The sequence below is a fragment of the Chaetodon auriga genome, chromosome 16 (assembly GCF_051107435.1).
Source record: "Chaetodon auriga isolate fChaAug3 chromosome 16, fChaAug3.hap1, whole genome shotgun sequence".
NCBI classification, from domain to species: Eukaryota; Metazoa; Chordata; class Actinopteri; order Chaetodontiformes; family Chaetodontidae; genus Chaetodon; species Chaetodon auriga.
The window spans coordinates 2,941,709-2,959,751 of NC_135089.1; the positions used below are offsets into that span (position 1 = coordinate 2,941,709).

Genomic DNA, 18,043 nt, shown 5'->3' on the forward strand with positions numbered 1-18,043 from the left:
TCCAGCTGGAACCATTTCTAGCTACTTTCATGTCTCCATTGTAGACTAAATGAAAGAATGAACTCACAGTTTTTCTCATGTTTTCTTCGACTCCCCTCTCTACCCTGATAACAACCTCTTCTGGAATTACCTGCCTGTGTGACGCATTACTCAAATTGTTATTACTCCATATAAAATTAAGGGAATTTCACTTTACCTCTTCAGTGAACATACTGCTTTCTTCTTTTATTCCCAAAGTGTTATTCATTGTTTGTTGACAGAAATCTGGAAACAACAGTTCAAGTATCTGGTCATATGACCGATAGATCTTCAATGCTTGAAGCTTTTAATCACCATTTCCTCTCCTCTCACCTTTAGTGTGTCTGCAGATTCAACAGCAGACATTTACTGTATCTGTCCCACAGAGGACGTCCCCAATGCGTCAGCCCCTTCTGACTGCAAACTTTAAACAGGCATGATTCCAGGCTCATGGAAAAATCATTCAGTGGGACCCTTGACATAAAAGCAGTGACAGCTTTGATCTCAACAGCTACTGTGCAATATCTAAACTTCCTTTCTTCTGCAAACTAGACACTTTTGAGGAGGTGGTGGAGATGAGGACACTGGACAGACTGTTTTCCATCATGGATAACCATGAACATCCTCTTCAACACCTCGTAGACAGACAGCGTAGCTCCTTCTCTAACAGACTGCTCCAGCTCCGCTGTCACAAGGACCGCTTCAGGAAATCATTCCTGCCACGAGCCATCACACTGTACAACAACAACTTAAACAGTTAATCCACCAACCTCACAAACCCCAATATTTTACATAATGTCTGCACTACTGAAATATTGCACATACGGTCTACAGTTTACATTAATTTATCACCTGAAACTGCACAATTTTTTACTGTTAATACTTGTTTATATACTTAGTTATATTGTATTTCTATTATATTATTAGAATATTATATAATTTTCATTATACATTATAATACATATTATATAACTATATATTTAGTTAAATTCAATGCAGTTATTCCTGTCTATATTTTTTGTTTCTTTTGTTGTATACATTCTGTGCTTGTCTGTATGTTTAATTGCCACTGCAACAACACAAAATAATTTCCCAAATTGGGATCAATAAAGAAGCAGCCTAAAATCTAAAGTCTAAACTCTTTCTTGGCAAAAATCCAACAATCATTGGTCAAATTCTAACTATGCACCTTCACCAACTAAACTTAATACAGCCACAGCAGACTGTCGTTTCACTCTGATAACACGGTCTCCTCCCTGGATAAAAATGGCCATGCTTACATGGTTCCACTCTTACCCTATAAGATAAGATAAGACTTTACTGTTCCCACACCAGGAAATTAAGTCATTACAGCCAGCAAGTGTTACAATAAAGCAAAAACAGTGGGCCAGAAGGGTCAAGATAAAATATAGAGAGAAATCAGACTGTTGCTGCTGATGGTACTCAGTCAAACCCTCTTACCGCCAGAAATGGGTCACCACAGGGGTCTGTCCTTGGTCCATCACTGTTTACATTATATATAAATAAAATCATCCTTCCTAATCAATACTTCTGTGTCCATTGTTGCTGATACTGTGTTGTATGACCCAGGCTTTGCTTTCCAATTATCACTCCTCAATCACAGACTAGTTTTAGATGCAGAAAAGACAAAGTACATTACATGTCTCTACATTTAAGAGTAGGCTTAAACTTTCCTTTTTGATGAAGGTTATATTTAGGGCCGGCTCAGGCTTGTCCTGGACCAGCCCCTAGTTATGCTGCTATAGGATTAGACTGTCGGGGGACCTTCAAAGACACACCGAGCTCCTCTGTCCTTCTCTCCCTCTCCATCTGCACGTTTTCATGTCCTACCACGGTGTGTTACTAACTTTGCTTCTGCCCCGGGAGTCTCTGTGCTTTGTTGTTTTGCAGGTTCCCATGGATAATGGCTGAATCTCGATTGTGGATTAGAGCTGCGTCTCCTGCCATGGCCCTGCCTGACATCCACTGCAACTGCTACTATTGTTATTACATCCACTGTCATTGTTACTGTGATTACATTTCTGTCTGTCTCTCTCTGTCTGTCTCACTCTCTCTCTCTCTTGCTCTCCCTCTCTCACCCAACCGGTCGAGGCAGATGGCCGCCCAACCAGAGCCTGTTTCTGCCTGTTAAAAGGAAGTTTTTCCTCGCCACTGTCGCCAAGTGCTTGCTCATGAGGGAATTGTTGGGTCTCTGTAGATAAAAGAGCTCGGCCTATACCAGCTCTATATGGAAAGAGTCCTGAGACAACTTTTGTTGTCTTGTATTTGGTGCTATACAAATTGAATTGAATTGAATTGAATTGAATTGAATTGAATTGAATTGAATTGAATTGAAATGAATATTCTCCACCTGCACCGCTGAGTCTGATTGTCCTACTATTAAAAAAATAAAATTGCACTCAGAGGATTCCTGTTGAGTCGTATAAATATGCTGGAATTTGGCTTAACAGCAAAGCTTAATAGAATATGAAATCAACTGCTCTAAAATCTGGTGCAGACATTCATGGTCCCTCTCTGTCGCCCCATCTACAGGTCAAAATGTTCACTTTTTTTGTGAAATATCCTGACAACTGTTGGACGGACCTATAAGTTTTCAAAACATTTTGTACAGATATTCATGGTGTCCATAGGACTGTTCCTCTGACCTTTTCTCTAGTGTCACCAGCAGGTGAAACATTCATGTTTCACAAAGGATGAATTCTACTTACTTTGGTGATCCATTGACTTTTCCACAAGCACCACCATGAGGTTGACATTTGTAGTTTTAGTGAAATTGGTCAGCAACTGTTGTATGGATTGCCATGAAATTTGGTACAGATTCAGAATGAAATGTAATCACTTTGGTGACATCCTCAGTTTTAATATCGAGCCATCATCTGGTTTAATTCCATTCAATGAAGACAACAGATTGACCAATTGAGTTTATTGCTGTTCTTGTACATGTGTGTTCATATTTCATCGTACAGAAGTCCAATCATGGGTCAGAAAGTGTTTTAAAGGGTCCTTTTCTGGTGCAGTTTACACATTAGCAGCTACTGTGTATGTTGTAAGTGAGACACACACACTGTCAATGAATAAGAACATGGAAGCATCTCATGGTCGGTGTGGCTGCTCTGCTTATTCCCAGATGAACTTCAGAGACAAATCACCCAGTTTCTCCTGAAGGAGTTGCTCAACTCTTTCACTCTGAGCTGCAGTCAGGTGGTTCTTCCAGTCACCGATCTGACCTGTGATGAAAAAACATGAACTCTATCTGATGTCTGTTTACATGTTTCTGTACAGGTGCTACAGTTACATTACCTTTGCGCATGAAGTCTCCCTTCAGCATCTCTTCTGGTAGAAACTTATAGTTGGCTTTTGGGTCTTTCTTCATGTTCTTGAATGTCGATTTTTCTACAACTTGTTCAATGGCTGCTTCACTCAGGTTTTTCCCCAAGAAGGTGCAGATCTTCGTTACAGCTGTCTTCAGGTCCTGAAAGAGCAACAGAAGTCAAACAGAACGAATAACTTGGAATTTTTATTGGAAATTAATATTCAAGGAAATGCGGACATTGTAATTCATAATATTAAATACATTTGCAATGTCTCCCTTCCCGTCCTCACACCATTTTGAAGTTCAAGCTACTTAAAAACACTGAACAACCACAGCAAAAAAAAACACATCTTACCAAAACCATGTCCTCATAGCTCAGGTAGAGGATGTTGTACTGGTCTTTCACTGAATGCCAAGCTCTGATGTGATCAAACCAGGAAGATGCAACAACTGCATAACAGAATGATGTGTCCTGTAATTTCAGCACTGGACTGGTCATCATAATCCAGACTCTGAGGTAACTCACCGTTGCCCCTCAAATACTCTTCATAATGTTGTTCAAAGCTCTTGGGCATGTCCAGGCCAACGGCAACACGACTGAAGTGGTACAAGGAGACGATGTTGTCCTTTGGGTTCCGCATCACATAGACAATCTGAACAAAGAACAAACAACAATCAGGCCAGAGCTGAAACCAATACATACATTTCTGACCTCCATGCCAAACTCCATTCAAATAATTCACTATTTCATGATCCCTTCATTTGCAGCTTAGACACAAACTCAATATGGAAAAACATTACTATCAAGAAAAAAAAATGGTGCACTAAATCACAAATTTTGAATCTGCATAATGATTTTTTACAATATTTAACTGCCATAATTGTGACAACTGTTTCATAATTGTAGTGTATGTAATGGACTGCACATATCGTTTTTCTTCCTTAACGGACAAAGTGCTTTATGTGCCTCACATTCATCCACTCAAACACACACTTATTGACTGATGGCAATAGAGCTCCCATGTAAGGCACTGGTCTGTGTATCTGGAGTAACACTGAGTACAGAGACACCTTGACATGTGGATGAAAGGAACTGATTGACAGGAAATTAATGTGGAGCTATTTTGATAATTGATCTATTGCCTAAGTAGATTTGTTTTTTAGGGGCTAAAGCATCATGATCGTTCCAGCATCTCATTTCATCTCCTCATTTGTGAGGATTTGCTGCTTTGACCCATCTTTTATAATCATGGATTAAATCTTTGGGGGGGTTTGTTGCTTGAACAAAAAAATTCAATTTTAAGACATTACCTTGGACATTTCATGGACCAAACAATTAATCCACTCCTTCCAATCCATCAAGAAAATAATCAGCAGATGATTTATTTGCAACCCCACTCATAACTGTGACTGACCACAAGATATTCATTTATATATATATTCAGATTTATTGTTTGTAACTTTCTTGATAAATTTTTTAGTCTTTATTTACCTGGCAGGATTGAGCTTCCATAAAATACTGACCTTTGCCTTTTTGTCCTTCAGTCCCGGAGGCATGAGAGCAGGTGTGAGGTGAGAGGCAAAGAGCCGAGGAGAAGGTCTGAGAGCGTAATCTTGACCCTGCGAATACTCCAGCGATGGCATCTGCTCATAGTTGTTTGGATATTCATTCAGACCTCCACCTAACTCACAGATGGAGATGATGATTTGCTGAGTCCATATTGTGCCTGTGGGGGGACAAAATTGAAGATATGAGACATCAAACCTGATCAGTAAATCTGTTCCCAACCAGGACAAAACTGTAAATGCAAATAACGAGATCTGGAAGAGTTTGTCTCACTGACCTGACTTTGGATAAGTGACGAGGAATGTGTCACTATCTCGAACTTCAAAGCTCTGGAGTGAATCAATGTACTCTGCAGATGTGAATCCAGACACAAAGTTGTAGTTTTTATATCTGCTGAGCTTGTCGGTGATCTGCTCCATGTTGCTGCTGAATCACACAGAGAACTGAGAGAAATGTTTGCATATGGGACGAGAGAGGAGCAAAAAACCAGGCAAAGGAGCTGGACTCTGGACTTTGAATTGCTCATGATTGGCTGTATAAGGGACTTATAAATATTTATGGGCAGGTGTATCAATTGTATTTTGGTTTCGTGGCCACTTTATACATTGTCAAATTCACATAATGACGACTCAGACTGACAGCTGAAGAAAGAATAGCATGCATGTGAGATAAGGACGGTTTAAACGGTGCTAAACAAAGGGAAACATGAATGTACAGAAAGTCAGGAAAATGAAGGCTGACTGGCGATCCAGTCCAGCTGGAACCATTTCTAGCTACATTCATGTCTCCATTGTAGACTAAATGAAAGAATGAACTCATTCATGAATCAACAGCAGACATTTACTGTGTCTGTCCAGCAGAGGACGTCCCCAATGCGTCAGTCCCTTCTGACTGCAAACTTTAAACAGGCATAATTCATTCATGGAAAAATCATTCAGTGGGACCTTTGACACACTGGACAGACTGTTTTCCATCATGGATAACCATGAACATCCTCTTCACCACCTCGTGGACAGACAGCGGAGGTCCTTCTCCAATAGACTGCTCCAACTCCGCCGTCACAAGGACTGTTTCAGGAAGTCATTCCTGCCACGAGCCATCACACTGTACAACAGCAACTTAAACAGTTAATCCACCAACCTCACAAACCCCAATATTTTACATATTGTCTGCACTACTACAATATTGCACATACGGTCTATGGTTTACATTAATTTATCACCTGAAACTGCACAATTTTTTACTGTTAATACTTGTTTATATACTTAGTTATATTTCATTTTTATTATATTATTATAATATTATATAATCTGTATTATACATTATAATACAGATTATACAACTATATATTTAGTTAAATTCACTGCTGTTATTCTACTGCAACAAAACAAAATAATTTCCCAAACTGGGATCAATAAAGAAGCAGCCTAAAAACTAAAGTCTAAACTCTTTCTTGGCAAAAATCCGACAATCATTGGTCAAATTCTAACTATGCACCTTCACCGACTAAACTTAATACAGCCACAGCAGACTGTCGTTTCACTCTGATAACACGGTCTCCTCCCTGGATAAAAATGGCCATGCTTAAATGGTTCCACTCTTACCCTATAAGATAAGATAAGACTTTACTGTTCTCACACCAGGAAATTAAGTCATTACAGCCAGCAAGTGTTACAATAAAGCAAAAACAGTGGCCCAGAAGGGTCAAGATAAAATATAGAGAGAAATCAGACTGTTGCTGCTGATGGTACTCAGTCAAACCCTCTTACCGCCAGAAAGTGGTCACCACAGGGGTCTGTCCTTGGTCCAATACTGTTTACATGATATATAAATAAAATCATCCTTCCTAATCAATACTTCTGTGTCCATTGTTGCTGATACTGTGTTGTATGACCCAGGCTTTGCTTTCCAATTATCACTCCTTAATCACAGAGTAGTTTTAGATGCAGAAAAGACAAAGTACATGGTATTCTCCACCTGCACCGCTGAGTCTGGCTGTCCTACTGTTAAAACTTCAAACGGCACTCAGAAGATTCTTGTTGAGTCGTATATATATGTCGGAATTTGGCTCGACAGCAAACTAGAAGAAGAAGATGAAGAAGAATCAGAGGGACAATCCACTTTATTTGTCACACATCACATACACACTCACATGCCATGCAATTGGTGAAATTTGTCCTCCGCATTTGACCCATCCTGGTTGTCCTTCCTCCGTGGCAGACCAGGAGCAGTGGGCTGCCATCCGACCGGCGTCCGGGGACCCAGTTTCCTTTGTCACCATGTTTTTAGTGGTGGTTTTTTAAGGAGGATACCCCAGGTGAACACGGGGAGAACATGCAAACTCCACACAGAAAGGCCCTTTTCCTCGAGCAGCAGGCACCGAAGGCATGGTGGAGGACACGCCCCGGTGCCCACAGCGGGAATCGAACCCCTGACCTTCTAGCTGTGAGGTCACACAACAACTAAGCTTCTTGCACAGAATTAAAGGACGTGTCTCTTCACTCAATTGAAAAAAAAAAAAATAATGAAGGCGACGTTCATGTCTGCTGGAACTTCCAGACCACCTCATAACTCCTGTGCTACTTAATAACACAGCAGTGTTGCTCAGTGTTACTAAGTGTTAACCGTGAATGTTTCACAGCAGGTGAAACATTTTCTACACATTCATGGTCCACAGAAGATGAAGCATCCTGTTGTCCCACCAGCAGGTTGACAGTATAAGACAAATATGAAATCAACTGCTCTAAAATCTGGTGCAGACATTCATGGTCCCTCTCTGTCGCCCACCTGCAGGTCAAAATGTTCACTTTTTTTTGTGAAATATCCCGATAACTGCTGGATGGACCTATAGGTTTTCATAACATTTTGTACAGATATTCATGGCGTCCATACAACCGTTCCTCTGACCTTTACTTTGGTGATCCACTGACTTTTTAGCAAGCACCACCGTGAGGTTGACATTTGTAGTTTTAGTGACATTTATCAGCAACTGTTGGGTGGATTGCCATGGATTTTGGTACAGATTCAGGATGAAGTGTAATCACTTTGGTGACATCCTCAGTTTTAATATCGAGCCATCATCTGGTTTAATTCCTTTTGACATTCAATAAAGACAACAGATTGGTCAACTGAGTTTATTGCTGTTCTTGTACATGTGTGCTCATATTTCATTGTACAGAAGTCCAATCATGGGTCAGAAAGTGTTTTAAAGGGTCCTTTTCTGGTGCAGTTTACACATTAGCAGCTACTGTGTATGTTGTAAGTGAGACACACACACTGTCAATGAATAAGAACATGGAAGCATCTCATGGTCGGTGTGGCTGCTCTGCTTATTCCCAGATGAACTTCAGAGACAAATCACCCAGTTTCTCCTGAAGGAGTTGATCAACTCTTTGACTCTGAGCTGCAGTCAGGTGGTTCTTCCAGTCACCGATCTGACCTGTAATGAAAAAACATGAACTCTATCTGATGTCTGTTTACATGTTTCTGTACAGGTGCTACAGTTACATTACCTTTGCGCATGAAGTCTCCCTTCAGCATCTCTTCTGGCAGAAACTCATAGTTGGCTGTTGGGTCTTTCTTCATGTTCTTGAATGTCGATTTTTCTACAACTTGTTCAATGGCTGCTTCACTCAGGTTCTTCCCCAAGAAGGTGCAGATCTTAGTTACAGCCGTCTTCAGGTCCTGAAAGAGAAACAGAAGGCCAACAGAACAAAGAACTTGGAATTATTTTTATTGGAAATTAATATTCAAGGAAATGTGGCCCTTGTAATTCATAGTATTAGATACATTTGCAATGTCTCCCTTCCCGTCCTCACACCATTTTGAAGTTCAAGCGACATGAAAACACTCAACAACCACAGGCAAAAGAAATGCATCTTACCAAAACCATGTCCTCATAGCTCAGGTAGAGGATGTTGAACTGGTCTTTCACTGAATGCCAATCTCTGATGTGGTCAAACCAGGAAGATGCAAGAACTGCATAACAGAATGATGTGTCCTGTAATTTCAGCACTGGACTGGTCATCATAATCCAGACTCTGAGGTAACTCACCGTTGCCCCTCAAATACTCGTCATAATGTTGTTCAAAGCTCTTGGGCGTGTCCAGGGTAGAGGCAGCATGACTGAAGTGGTACAAGGAGACGATGTTGTCCTTTGGGTTCCGCATCACATAGACAATCTGAACAAAGAACAAACAACAATCAGGCCAGAGCTGAAACCAATACATACACTTCTGACCTCCATGCCAAACTCCATTCAAATAATTCACTATTTTATGATCCCTTCAATTGTAGCTCAGACATAGACAAAATATGGAAAAACATTACTATCAAGAAAAAAAAATGGTGCACTAAATCACAAATTTTGAATCTGCATAATGATTTTTTACAATATTTAACTGCCATAATTGTGACAACTGTTTCATAATCGTAGTGTATGTAATAGACTGCACATATTGTTTTTCTTCCTTAACGGACAAAGTACTTTATGTGCCTCATATTCATCCACTCAAACACACACTTATTGACTGATGGCAATAGAGCTCCCATGCAAGGCACTGGTCTGTGCATCTGGAGTAACACTGAGTACAGAGACACCTTGACATGTGGATGAAAGGAACTGATTGACAGGAAATTAATGTGGAATTCTTTTGACAATTGATCTATTGCCTAAGTAGATTTGTTTTTTAGGGGCTAAAGCATCATGATCGTTCCAGCATCTCATTTGTGAGGATTTGCTGCTTTTACCCATCTTTTGTAATCATGGATTGAATATTTGGGGGTTTTTTTGCTTGAACAAAAAAATGCAATTTTAAGACATTACCTTGGACATTTCATGGACCAAACAATTAATCCACTCCTTCCAATCCATCAAGAAAATAATCAGCAGATGATTTATTTACAACACCACTCATAAGTGTGACTTACCACAAGATATTCATTTATATATATATTCAGATTTAATGTTTGTAACTGTCCTGATATATTTTTTTAGTCTTTATTTACCTGGCAGGATTGAGCTTCCATAAAATACTGACCTTTGCCTTCTTGTCCTTCAGTCCCACAGGCATGAAAGCAGGGGTGAGGTGAGAGATAAAGAGTCGAGGAGAAGGTCTGACAGCATAATCTTGACCCTGCGTGTACTCCAGTGATGGCATCTGCTCATAGTTGTTTGGATATTCATTCAGACCTCCACCTAACTCACAGATGGAGACGATGATTTGCTGAGTCCATATTGTGCCTGTGGAGGCACAAATTTGAAGATATGAGACATCAAACCTGATCAACTAAATCTGGTCCCAACCAGGACAAAACTGTACATGCAAATAATGAGATGTGGAAGAGTTTGTCTCACTGACCTGATTTTGGATAAGTGACGAGGAATATGTCACTATCTCGAACTTCAAAGCTCTGGAGTGAATCAATGTACTCTGCAGTTGTGAATCCGGTGATAAAGTTGTAGTTTTTATATCTGCTGAGCTTGTCGGTGATCTGCTCCATGTTGCTGCTGAATCACACAGAGAACTGAGAGAAATGTTTCCATATGGGACGAGAGAGGAGTGAAATACCATGAAGCGGAACTGGACCCTGGACTTTGAATTGCTCATAATAGGCTGTATCAGAGAGTTATAAATTTTTACAAGCAAGTGCTTCAATTGTATTTTGGTTTCTTTGCGGCTTTTAACATTGTTAAATTCACATAAGGATGAACCAGCTGAAAAAAGAATAGCATGCATGTGGGGTAAGGACAGTTTAAAAGGTGCTAAACAAAGGGAAACATGAATGTACAGAAAGTCAAGGAAATGAAGGCTGACTGGGGATCCAGTCCAGCTGGAACCATTTCTAGCTACTTTCATGTCTCCATTGTAGACTAAATGAAAGAATGAACTCACAGTTTTTCTCATGTTTTCTTCGACTCCCCTCTCTACCCTGATAACAACCTCTTCTGGAATTACCTGCCTGTGTGACGCATTACTCAAATTGTTATTACTCCATATAAAATTAAGGGAATTTCACTTTACCTCTTCAGTGAACATACTGCTTTCTTCTTTTATTCCCAAAGTGTTATTCATTGTTTGTTGACAGAAATCTGGAAACAACAGTTCAAGTATCTGGTCATATGACCGATAGATCTTCAATGCTTGAAGCTTTTAATCACCATTTCCTCTCCTCTCACCTTTAGTGTGTCTGCAGATTCAACAGCAGACATTTACTGTATCTGTCCCACAGAGGACGTCCCCAATGCGTCAGCCCCTTCTGACTGCAAACTTTAAACAGGCATGATTCCAGGCTCATGGAAAAATCATTCAGTGGGACCCTTGACATAAAAGCAGTGACAGCTTTGATCTCAACAGCTACTGTGCAATATCTAAACTTCCTTTCTTCTGCAAACTAGACACTTTTGAGGAGGTGGTGGAGATGAGGACACTGGACAGACTGTTTTCCATCATGGATAACCATGAACATCCTCTTCAACACCTCGTAGACAGACAGCGTAGCTCCTTCTCTAACAGACTGCTCCAGCTCCGCTGTCACAAGGACCGCTTCAGGAAATCATTCCTGCCACGAGCCATCACACTGTACAACAACAACTTAAACAGTTAATCCACCAACCTCACAAACCCCAATATTTTACATAATGTCTGCACTACTGAAATATTGCACATACGGTCTACAGTTTACATTAATTTATCACCTGAAACTGCACAATTTTTTACTGTTAATACTTGTTTATATACTTAGTTATATTGTATTTCTATTATATTATTAGAATATTATATAATTTTCATTATACATTATAATACATATTATATAACTATATATTTAGTTAAATTCAATGCAGTTATTCCTGTCTATATTTTTTGTTTCTTTTGTTGTATACATTCTGTGCTTGTCTGTATGTTTAATTGCCACTGCAACAACACAAAATAATTTCCCAAATTGGGATCAATAAAGAAGCAGCCTAAAATCTAAAGTCTAAACTCTTTCTTGGCAAAAATCCAACAATCATTGGTCAAATTCTAACTATGCACCTTCACCAACTAAACTTAATACAGCCACAGCAGACTGTCGTTTCACTCTGATAACACGGTCTCCTCCCTGGATAAAAATGGCCATGCTTACATGGTTCCACTCTTACCCTATAAGATAAGATAAGACTTTACTGTTCCCACACCAGGAAATTAAGTCATTACAGCCAGCAAGTGTTACAATAAAGCAAAAACAGTGGGCCAGAAGGGTCAAGATAAAATATAGAGAGAAATCAGACTGTTGCTGCTGATGGTACTCAGTCAAACCCTCTTACCGCCAGAAATGGGTCACCACAGGGGTCTGTCCTTGGTCCATCACTGTTTACATTATATATAAATAAAATCATCCTTCCTAATCAATACTTCTGTGTCCATTGTTGCTGATACTGTGTTGTATGACCCAGGCTTTGCTTTCCAATTATCACTCCTCAATCACAGACTAGTTTTAGATGCAGAAAAGACAAAGTACATTACATGTCTCTACATTTAAGAGTAGGCTTAAACTTTCCTTTTTGATGAAGGTTATATTTAGGGCCGGCTCAGGCTTGTCCTGGACCAGCCCCTAGTTATGCTGCTATAGGATTAGACTGTCGGGGGACCTTCAAAGACACACCGAGCTCCTCTGTCCTTCTCTCCCTCTCCATCTGCACGTTTTCATGTCCTACCACGGTGTGTTACTAACTTTGCTTCTGCCCCGGGAGTCTCTGTGCTTTGTTGTTTTGCAGGTTCCCATGGATAATGGCTGAATCTCGATTGTGGATTAGAGCTGCGTCTCCTGCCATGGCCCTGCCTGACATCCACTGCAACTGCTACTATTGTTATTACATCCACTGTCATTGTTACTGTGATTACATTTCTGTCTGTCTCTCTCTGTCTGTCTCACTCTCTCTCTCTCTTGCTCTCCCTCTCTCACCCAACCGGTCGAGGCAGATGGCCGCCCAACCAGAGCCTGTTTCTGCCTGTTAAAAGGAAGTTTTTCCTCGCCACTGTCGCCAAGTGCTTGCTCATGAGGGAATTGTTGGGTCTCTGTAGATAAAAGAGCTCGGCCTATACCAGCTCTATATGGAAAGAGTCCTGAGACAACTTTTGTTGTCTTGTATTTGGTGCTATACAAATTGAATTGAATTGAATTGAATTGAATTGAATTGAATTGAATTGAATTGAATTGAAATGAATATTCTCCACCTGCACCGCTGAGTCTGATTGTCCTACTATTAAAAAAATAAAATTGCACTCAGAGGATTCCTGTTGAGTCGTATAAATATGCTGGAATTTGGCTTAACAGCAAAGCTTAATAGAATATGAAATCAACTGCTCTAAAATCTGGTGCAGACATTCATGGTCCCTCTCTGTCGCCCCATCTACAGGTCAAAATGTTCACTTTTTTTGTGAAATATCCTGACAACTGTTGGACGGACCTATAAGTTTTCAAAACATTTTGTACAGATATTCATGGTGTCCATAGGACTGTTCCTCTGACCTTTTCTCTAGTGTCACCAGCAGGTGAAACATTCATGTTTCACAAAGGATGAATTCTACTTACTTTGGTGATCCATTGACTTTTCCACAAGCACCACCATGAGGTTGACATTTGTAGTTTTAGTGAAATTGGTCAGCAACTGTTGTATGGATTGCCATGAAATTTGGTACAGATTCAGAATGAAATGTAATCACTTTGGTGACATCCTCAGTTTTAATATCGAGCCATCATCTGGTTTAATTCCATTCAATGAAGACAACAGATTGACCAATTGAGTTTATTGCTGTTCTTGTACATGTGTGTTCATATTTCATCGTACAGAAGTCCAATCATGGGTCAGAAAGTGTTTTAAAGGGTCCTTTTCTGGTGCAGTTTACACATTAGCAGCTACTGTGTATGTTGTAAGTGAGACACACACACTGTCAATGAATAAGAACATGGAAGCATCTCATGGTCGGTGTGGCTGCTCTGCTTATTCCCAGATGAACTTCAGAGACAAATCACCCAGTTTCTCCTGAAGGAGTTGCTCAACTCTTTCACTCTGAGCTGCAGTCAGGTGGTTCTTCCAGTCACCGATCTGACCTGTGATGAAAAAACATGAACTCTATCTGATGTCTGTTTACATGTTTCTGTACAGGTGCTACAGTTACATTACCTTTGCGCATGAAGTCTCCCTTCAGCATCTCTTCTGGTAGAAACTTATAGTTGGCTTTTGGGTCTTTCTTCATGTTCTTGAATGTCGATTTTTCTACAACTTGTTCAATGGCTGCTTCACTCAGGTTTTTCCCCAAGAAGGTGCAGATCTTCGTTACAGCTGTCTTCAGGTCCTGAAAGAGCAACAGAAGTCAAACAGAACGAATAACTTGGAATTTTTATTGGAAATTAATATTCAAGGAAATGCGGACATTGTAATTCATAATATTAAATACATTTGCAATGTCTCCCTTCCCGTCCTCACACCATTTTGAAGTTCAAGCTACTTAAAAACACTGAACAACCACAGCAAAAAAAAACACATCTTACCAAAACCATGTCCTCATAGCTCAGGTAGAGGATGTTGTACTGGTCTTTCACTGAATGCCAAGCTCTGATGTGATCAAACCAGGAAGATGCAACAACTGCATAACAGAATGATGTGTCCTGTAATTTCAGCACTGGACTGGTCATCATAATCCAGACTCTGAGGTAACTCACCGTTGCCCCTCAAATACTCTTCATAATGTTGTTCAAAGCTCTTGGGCATGTCCAGGCCAACGGCAACACGACTGAAGTGGTACAAGGAGACGATGTTGTCCTTTGGGTTCCGCATCACATAGACAATCTGAACAAAGAACAAACAACAATCAGGCCAGAGCTGAAACCAATACATACATTTCTGACCTCCATGCCAAACTCCATTCAAATAATTCACTATTTCATGATCCCTTCATTTGCAGCTTAGACACAAACTCAATATGGAAAAACATTACTATCAAGAAAAAAAAATGGTGCACTAAATCACAAATTTTGAATCTGCATAATGATTTTTTACAATATTTAACTGCCATAATTGTGACAACTGTTTCATAATTGTAGTGTATGTAATGGACTGCACATATCGTTTTTCTTCCTTAACGGACAAAGTGCTTTATGTGCCTCACATTCATCCACTCAAACACACACTTATTGACTGATGGCAATAGAGCTCCCATGTAAGGCACTGGTCTGTGTATCTGGAGTAACACTGAGTACAGAGACACCTTGACATGTGGATGAAAGGAACTGATTGACAGGAAATTAATGTGGAGCTATTTTGATAATTGATCTATTGCCTAAGTAGATTTGTTTTTTAGGGGCTAAAGCATCATGATCGTTCCAGCATCTCATTTCATCTCCTCATTTGTGAGGATTTGCTGCTTTGACCCATCTTTTATAATCATGGATTAAATCTTTGGGGGGGTTTGTTGCTTGAACAAAAAAATTCAATTTTAAGACATTACCTTGGACATTTCATGGACCAAACAATTAATCCACTCCTTCCAATCCATCAAGAAAATAATCAGCAGATGATTTATTTGCAACCCCACTCATAACTGTGACTGACCACAAGATATTCATTTATATATATATTCAGATTTATTGTTTGTAACTTTCTTGATAAATTTTTTAGTCTTTATTTACCTGGCAGGATTGAGCTTCCATAAAATACTGACCTTTGCCTTTTTGTCCTTCAGTCCCGGAGGCATGAAAGCAGGGGTGAGGTGAGAGGCAAAGAGTCGAGGAGAAGGTCTGACAGCATAATCTTTACCCAGTGGGTACTCCAGCGGTGGCATCTGTTCAGAGTTGTTTGGATATTCATTCAGACCTCCACCTAACTCACAGATGGAGATGATGATCTGCTGAGTCCATATTGTGCCTGTGGAGGGACAAAATTGAAGATATGAGACATCATACCTGATCAGTAAATCTGTTCCCAACCAGGACAAAAATGTAAATGCAAATAATGAGATGTGGAAGAGTTTGTCTCACTGACCTGACTTTGGATAAGTGACGAGGAATATGTCACTATCTCGAACTTCAAAGCTCTGGAGTGAATCAATGTGCTCTGCAGTTGCGAATACAGAGACGAAGTTGTAGTTTTTATATCTGCTTAGGTTGTCGGTGATCTGCTCCATGTTGCTGCAGAATCACACAGAAAACTGAGAGAAATGTTTCCATATGGGACGAGAGAGGAGCAAAAAACCACAACGCGGAACTGGACTCTGGACTTTGAATTGCTCATAATAGGCTGTATCAGAGAGTTATAAATTTTTACAAGCAAGTGCTTCAATTGTATTTTGGTTTCTTTGCGGCTTTTAACATTGTTAAATTCACATAAGGATGAACCAGCTGAAGAAAGAATAGCATGCATGTGGGATAAGGACGGTTTAAAAGGTGCTAAACAAAGGGAAACATGAATGTACAGAAAGTCAGGAAAATGAAGGCTGACTGGGGATCCAGTCCAGCTGGAACCATTTCTAGCTGGTTTTATGTCTCCATTGTAGACTAAATGAAAGAATGAACTCACAGTTTTTCTAATGTTTTCTTCGACTCCCCTCTCTACCCTGATAACAACCTCTTCTGGAATTACCTGCCTGTGTGACGCATTACTCAAATTATTATTATTCCATATAAAACTATTAGAATTTCACTTTACCTCTTTAGTGAATATACTGCTTTCTTCTTCTATTCCCAAAGTGTCATTGATTGTTTGTTCACAGAAATCTGGAAACAACAGTTCAAGTATCTGGTCATATGACCGATAGATCATCAATGCTTGAAGCTTTTAATCACCATTTCCTCTCCTCTCACCTTTAGTGTGTCTGCAGATTCAACAGCAGACATTTACTGTGTCTGTCCAGCAGAGGATGTCCCCAATGTGTCAGCCCCTTCTGACTGCAAACTTTAAACAGGCATGATTCCAGGCTCATGGAAAAATCATTCAGTGGGACCCTTGACACACTGGACAGACTGTTATTCATCATGGGTAACCATGAACATCCTCTTCAACACCTTGTGGACAGACAGCGTAGCTCCTTCTCCAACAGACTGCTCCAGCTCCGCCGTCACAAGGACCGCTTCAGGAAATCATTCCTGCCGCGAGCCATCACACTGTACAACAACAACTTAAACAGTTAATCCACCAACCTCACAAACCCCAATATTTTACATATTGTCTGCACTACTACAATATTGCACGTACGGTCTACAGTTTACATTAATTTATCATCTGAAACTGCACAATTTTTTACTGTTAATACTTGTTTATATACTTAGTTATATTTCATTTTTATTATATTTTTAGAATATTATATAATCTGTATTATACATTATAATACAGATTATACAACTATATATTTAGTTAAATTCACTGCTGTTATTCTACTGCAACAAAACAAAATAATTTCCCAAATTGGGATCAATAAAGAAGCAGCCTAAAAACTAAAGTCTAAACTCTTTCTTGGCAAAAATCCAACAATCATTGGTCAAATTCTAACTATGCACCTTCACCAACTAAACTTAATACAGCCACAGCAGACTGTCGTTTCACTCTGATAACACGGTCTCCTCCCAGGATAAAAATGGCCATGCTTAAATGGTTCCACTCTTACCCTATAAGATAAGATAAGACTTTACTGTTCTCACACCAGGGAAATTAAGTCATTACAGCCAGCAAGTGTTACAATAAAGCAACAACAGTGGCCCAGAAGGGTCAAGATAAAATATAGAGAGAAATCAGACTGTTGCTGCTGATGGTACTCAGTCAAACCCTCTTACCGCCAGAAATTGGTCACCACAGGGGTCTGTCCTTGGTCCATCACTGTTTTCATGATATATAAATAAAATCATTCTTCCTAATCAATACTTCTGTGTCCATTGTTGCTGATACTGTGTTGTATGACCCAGGCTTTGCTTTCCAATTATCACTCCTCAATCACAGACTAGTTTTAGATGCAGAAAAGACAAAGTACATGTACATGTCTCTACATTTAAGAGTAGGCTTAAACTTTCCTTTTGATGAAGGTTATATTTAGGGCTGGCTCAGGCTTGTCCTGGACCATCCCCTAGTTATGCTGCTATAGGATTAGACTGTC

At 39.8% G+C, this 18,043-nt stretch overlaps 4 protein-coding genes across 5 annotated transcripts in view; 1 reads left to right on the forward strand and 3 right to left on the reverse strand.

Moving 5' to 3' along the window:
* Positions 1–18,043, forward strand: part of eif3d (eukaryotic translation initiation factor 3, subunit D) — a 102,591-nt gene that overhangs the window by 44,638 nt on the left and 39,910 nt on the right. The gene's annotated exons all lie outside the window — the stretch shown is intronic.
* On the reverse strand, positions 3,157–5,338 carry LOC143334460 (amine sulfotransferase-like). Its single transcript, XM_076753273.1, has 6 exons — positions 5,197–5,338; positions 4,877–5,079; positions 3,879–4,005; positions 3,708–3,802; positions 3,335–3,511; positions 3,157–3,261 (listed from the first exon to the last, which is right to left on the reverse strand). Exons 1-6 carry the CDS (start codon positions 5,336–5,338, stop codon positions 3,157–3,159), a joined length of 849 nt encoding a protein of 282 aa, XP_076609388.1.
* LOC143334442 (amine sulfotransferase-like) lies at positions 8,249–10,421 on the reverse strand. The gene is made up of 6 exons (XM_076753251.1): positions 10,280–10,421; positions 9,959–10,161; positions 8,974–9,100; positions 8,803–8,897; positions 8,427–8,603; positions 8,249–8,353 (listed from the first exon to the last, which is right to left on the reverse strand). Exons 1-6 carry the CDS (start codon positions 10,419–10,421, stop codon positions 8,249–8,251), a joined length of 849 nt encoding a protein of 282 aa, XP_076609366.1.
* LOC143334467 (amine sulfotransferase-like) lies at positions 13,903–16,084 on the reverse strand. The gene is made up of 6 exons (XM_076753287.1): positions 15,943–16,084; positions 15,623–15,825; positions 14,625–14,751; positions 14,454–14,548; positions 14,081–14,257; positions 13,903–14,007 (listed from the first exon to the last, which is right to left on the reverse strand). Exons 1-6 carry the CDS (start codon positions 16,082–16,084, stop codon positions 13,903–13,905), a joined length of 849 nt encoding a protein of 282 aa, XP_076609402.1.

Bases quoted from the DNA above. Each gene is read 5' to 3' on its own strand.
- LOC143334460 (XM_076753273.1), bottom strand. From the start codon at position 5,338: ATGGAGCAGATCACCGACAAGCTCAGCAGATATAAAAACTACAACTTT. The intron at 5,080-5,196 runs GTCAGTGAGACA...GTCCCCCCACAG, and splicing joins CGTCACTTATCCAAAGTCAG to GCACAATATGGACTCAGCAA. The intron at 4,006-4,876 runs GTCAGTATTTTA...TTCTTTGTTCAG, and splicing joins TGAAGGACAAAAAGGCAAAG to ATTGTCTATGTGATGCGGAA.
- LOC143334442 (XM_076753251.1), bottom strand. From the start codon at position 10,421: ATGGAGCAGATCACCGACAAGCTCAGCAGATATAAAAACTACAACTTT. The intron at 8,898-8,973 runs GTGAGTTACCTC...TCTGTTATGCAG, and splicing joins CGAGTATTTGAGGGGCAACG to TTCTTGCATCTTCCTGGTTT. The intron at 8,604-8,802 runs GTAAGATGCATT...TTTCTCTTTCAG, and splicing joins GCTATGAGGACATGGTTTTG to GACCTGAAGACGGCTGTAAC.
- LOC143334467 (XM_076753287.1), bottom strand. From the start codon at position 16,084: ATGGAGCAGATCACCGACAACCTAAGCAGATATAAAAACTACAACTTC. The intron at 14,258-14,453 runs GTAAGATGTGTT...TTGCTCTTTCAG, and splicing joins GCTATGAGGACATGGTTTTG to GACCTGAAGACAGCTGTAAC. The intron at 14,008-14,080 runs GTAACTGTAGCA...ATCACAGGTCAG, and splicing joins ACTTCATGCGCAAAGGTAAT to ATCGGTGACTGGAAGAACCA.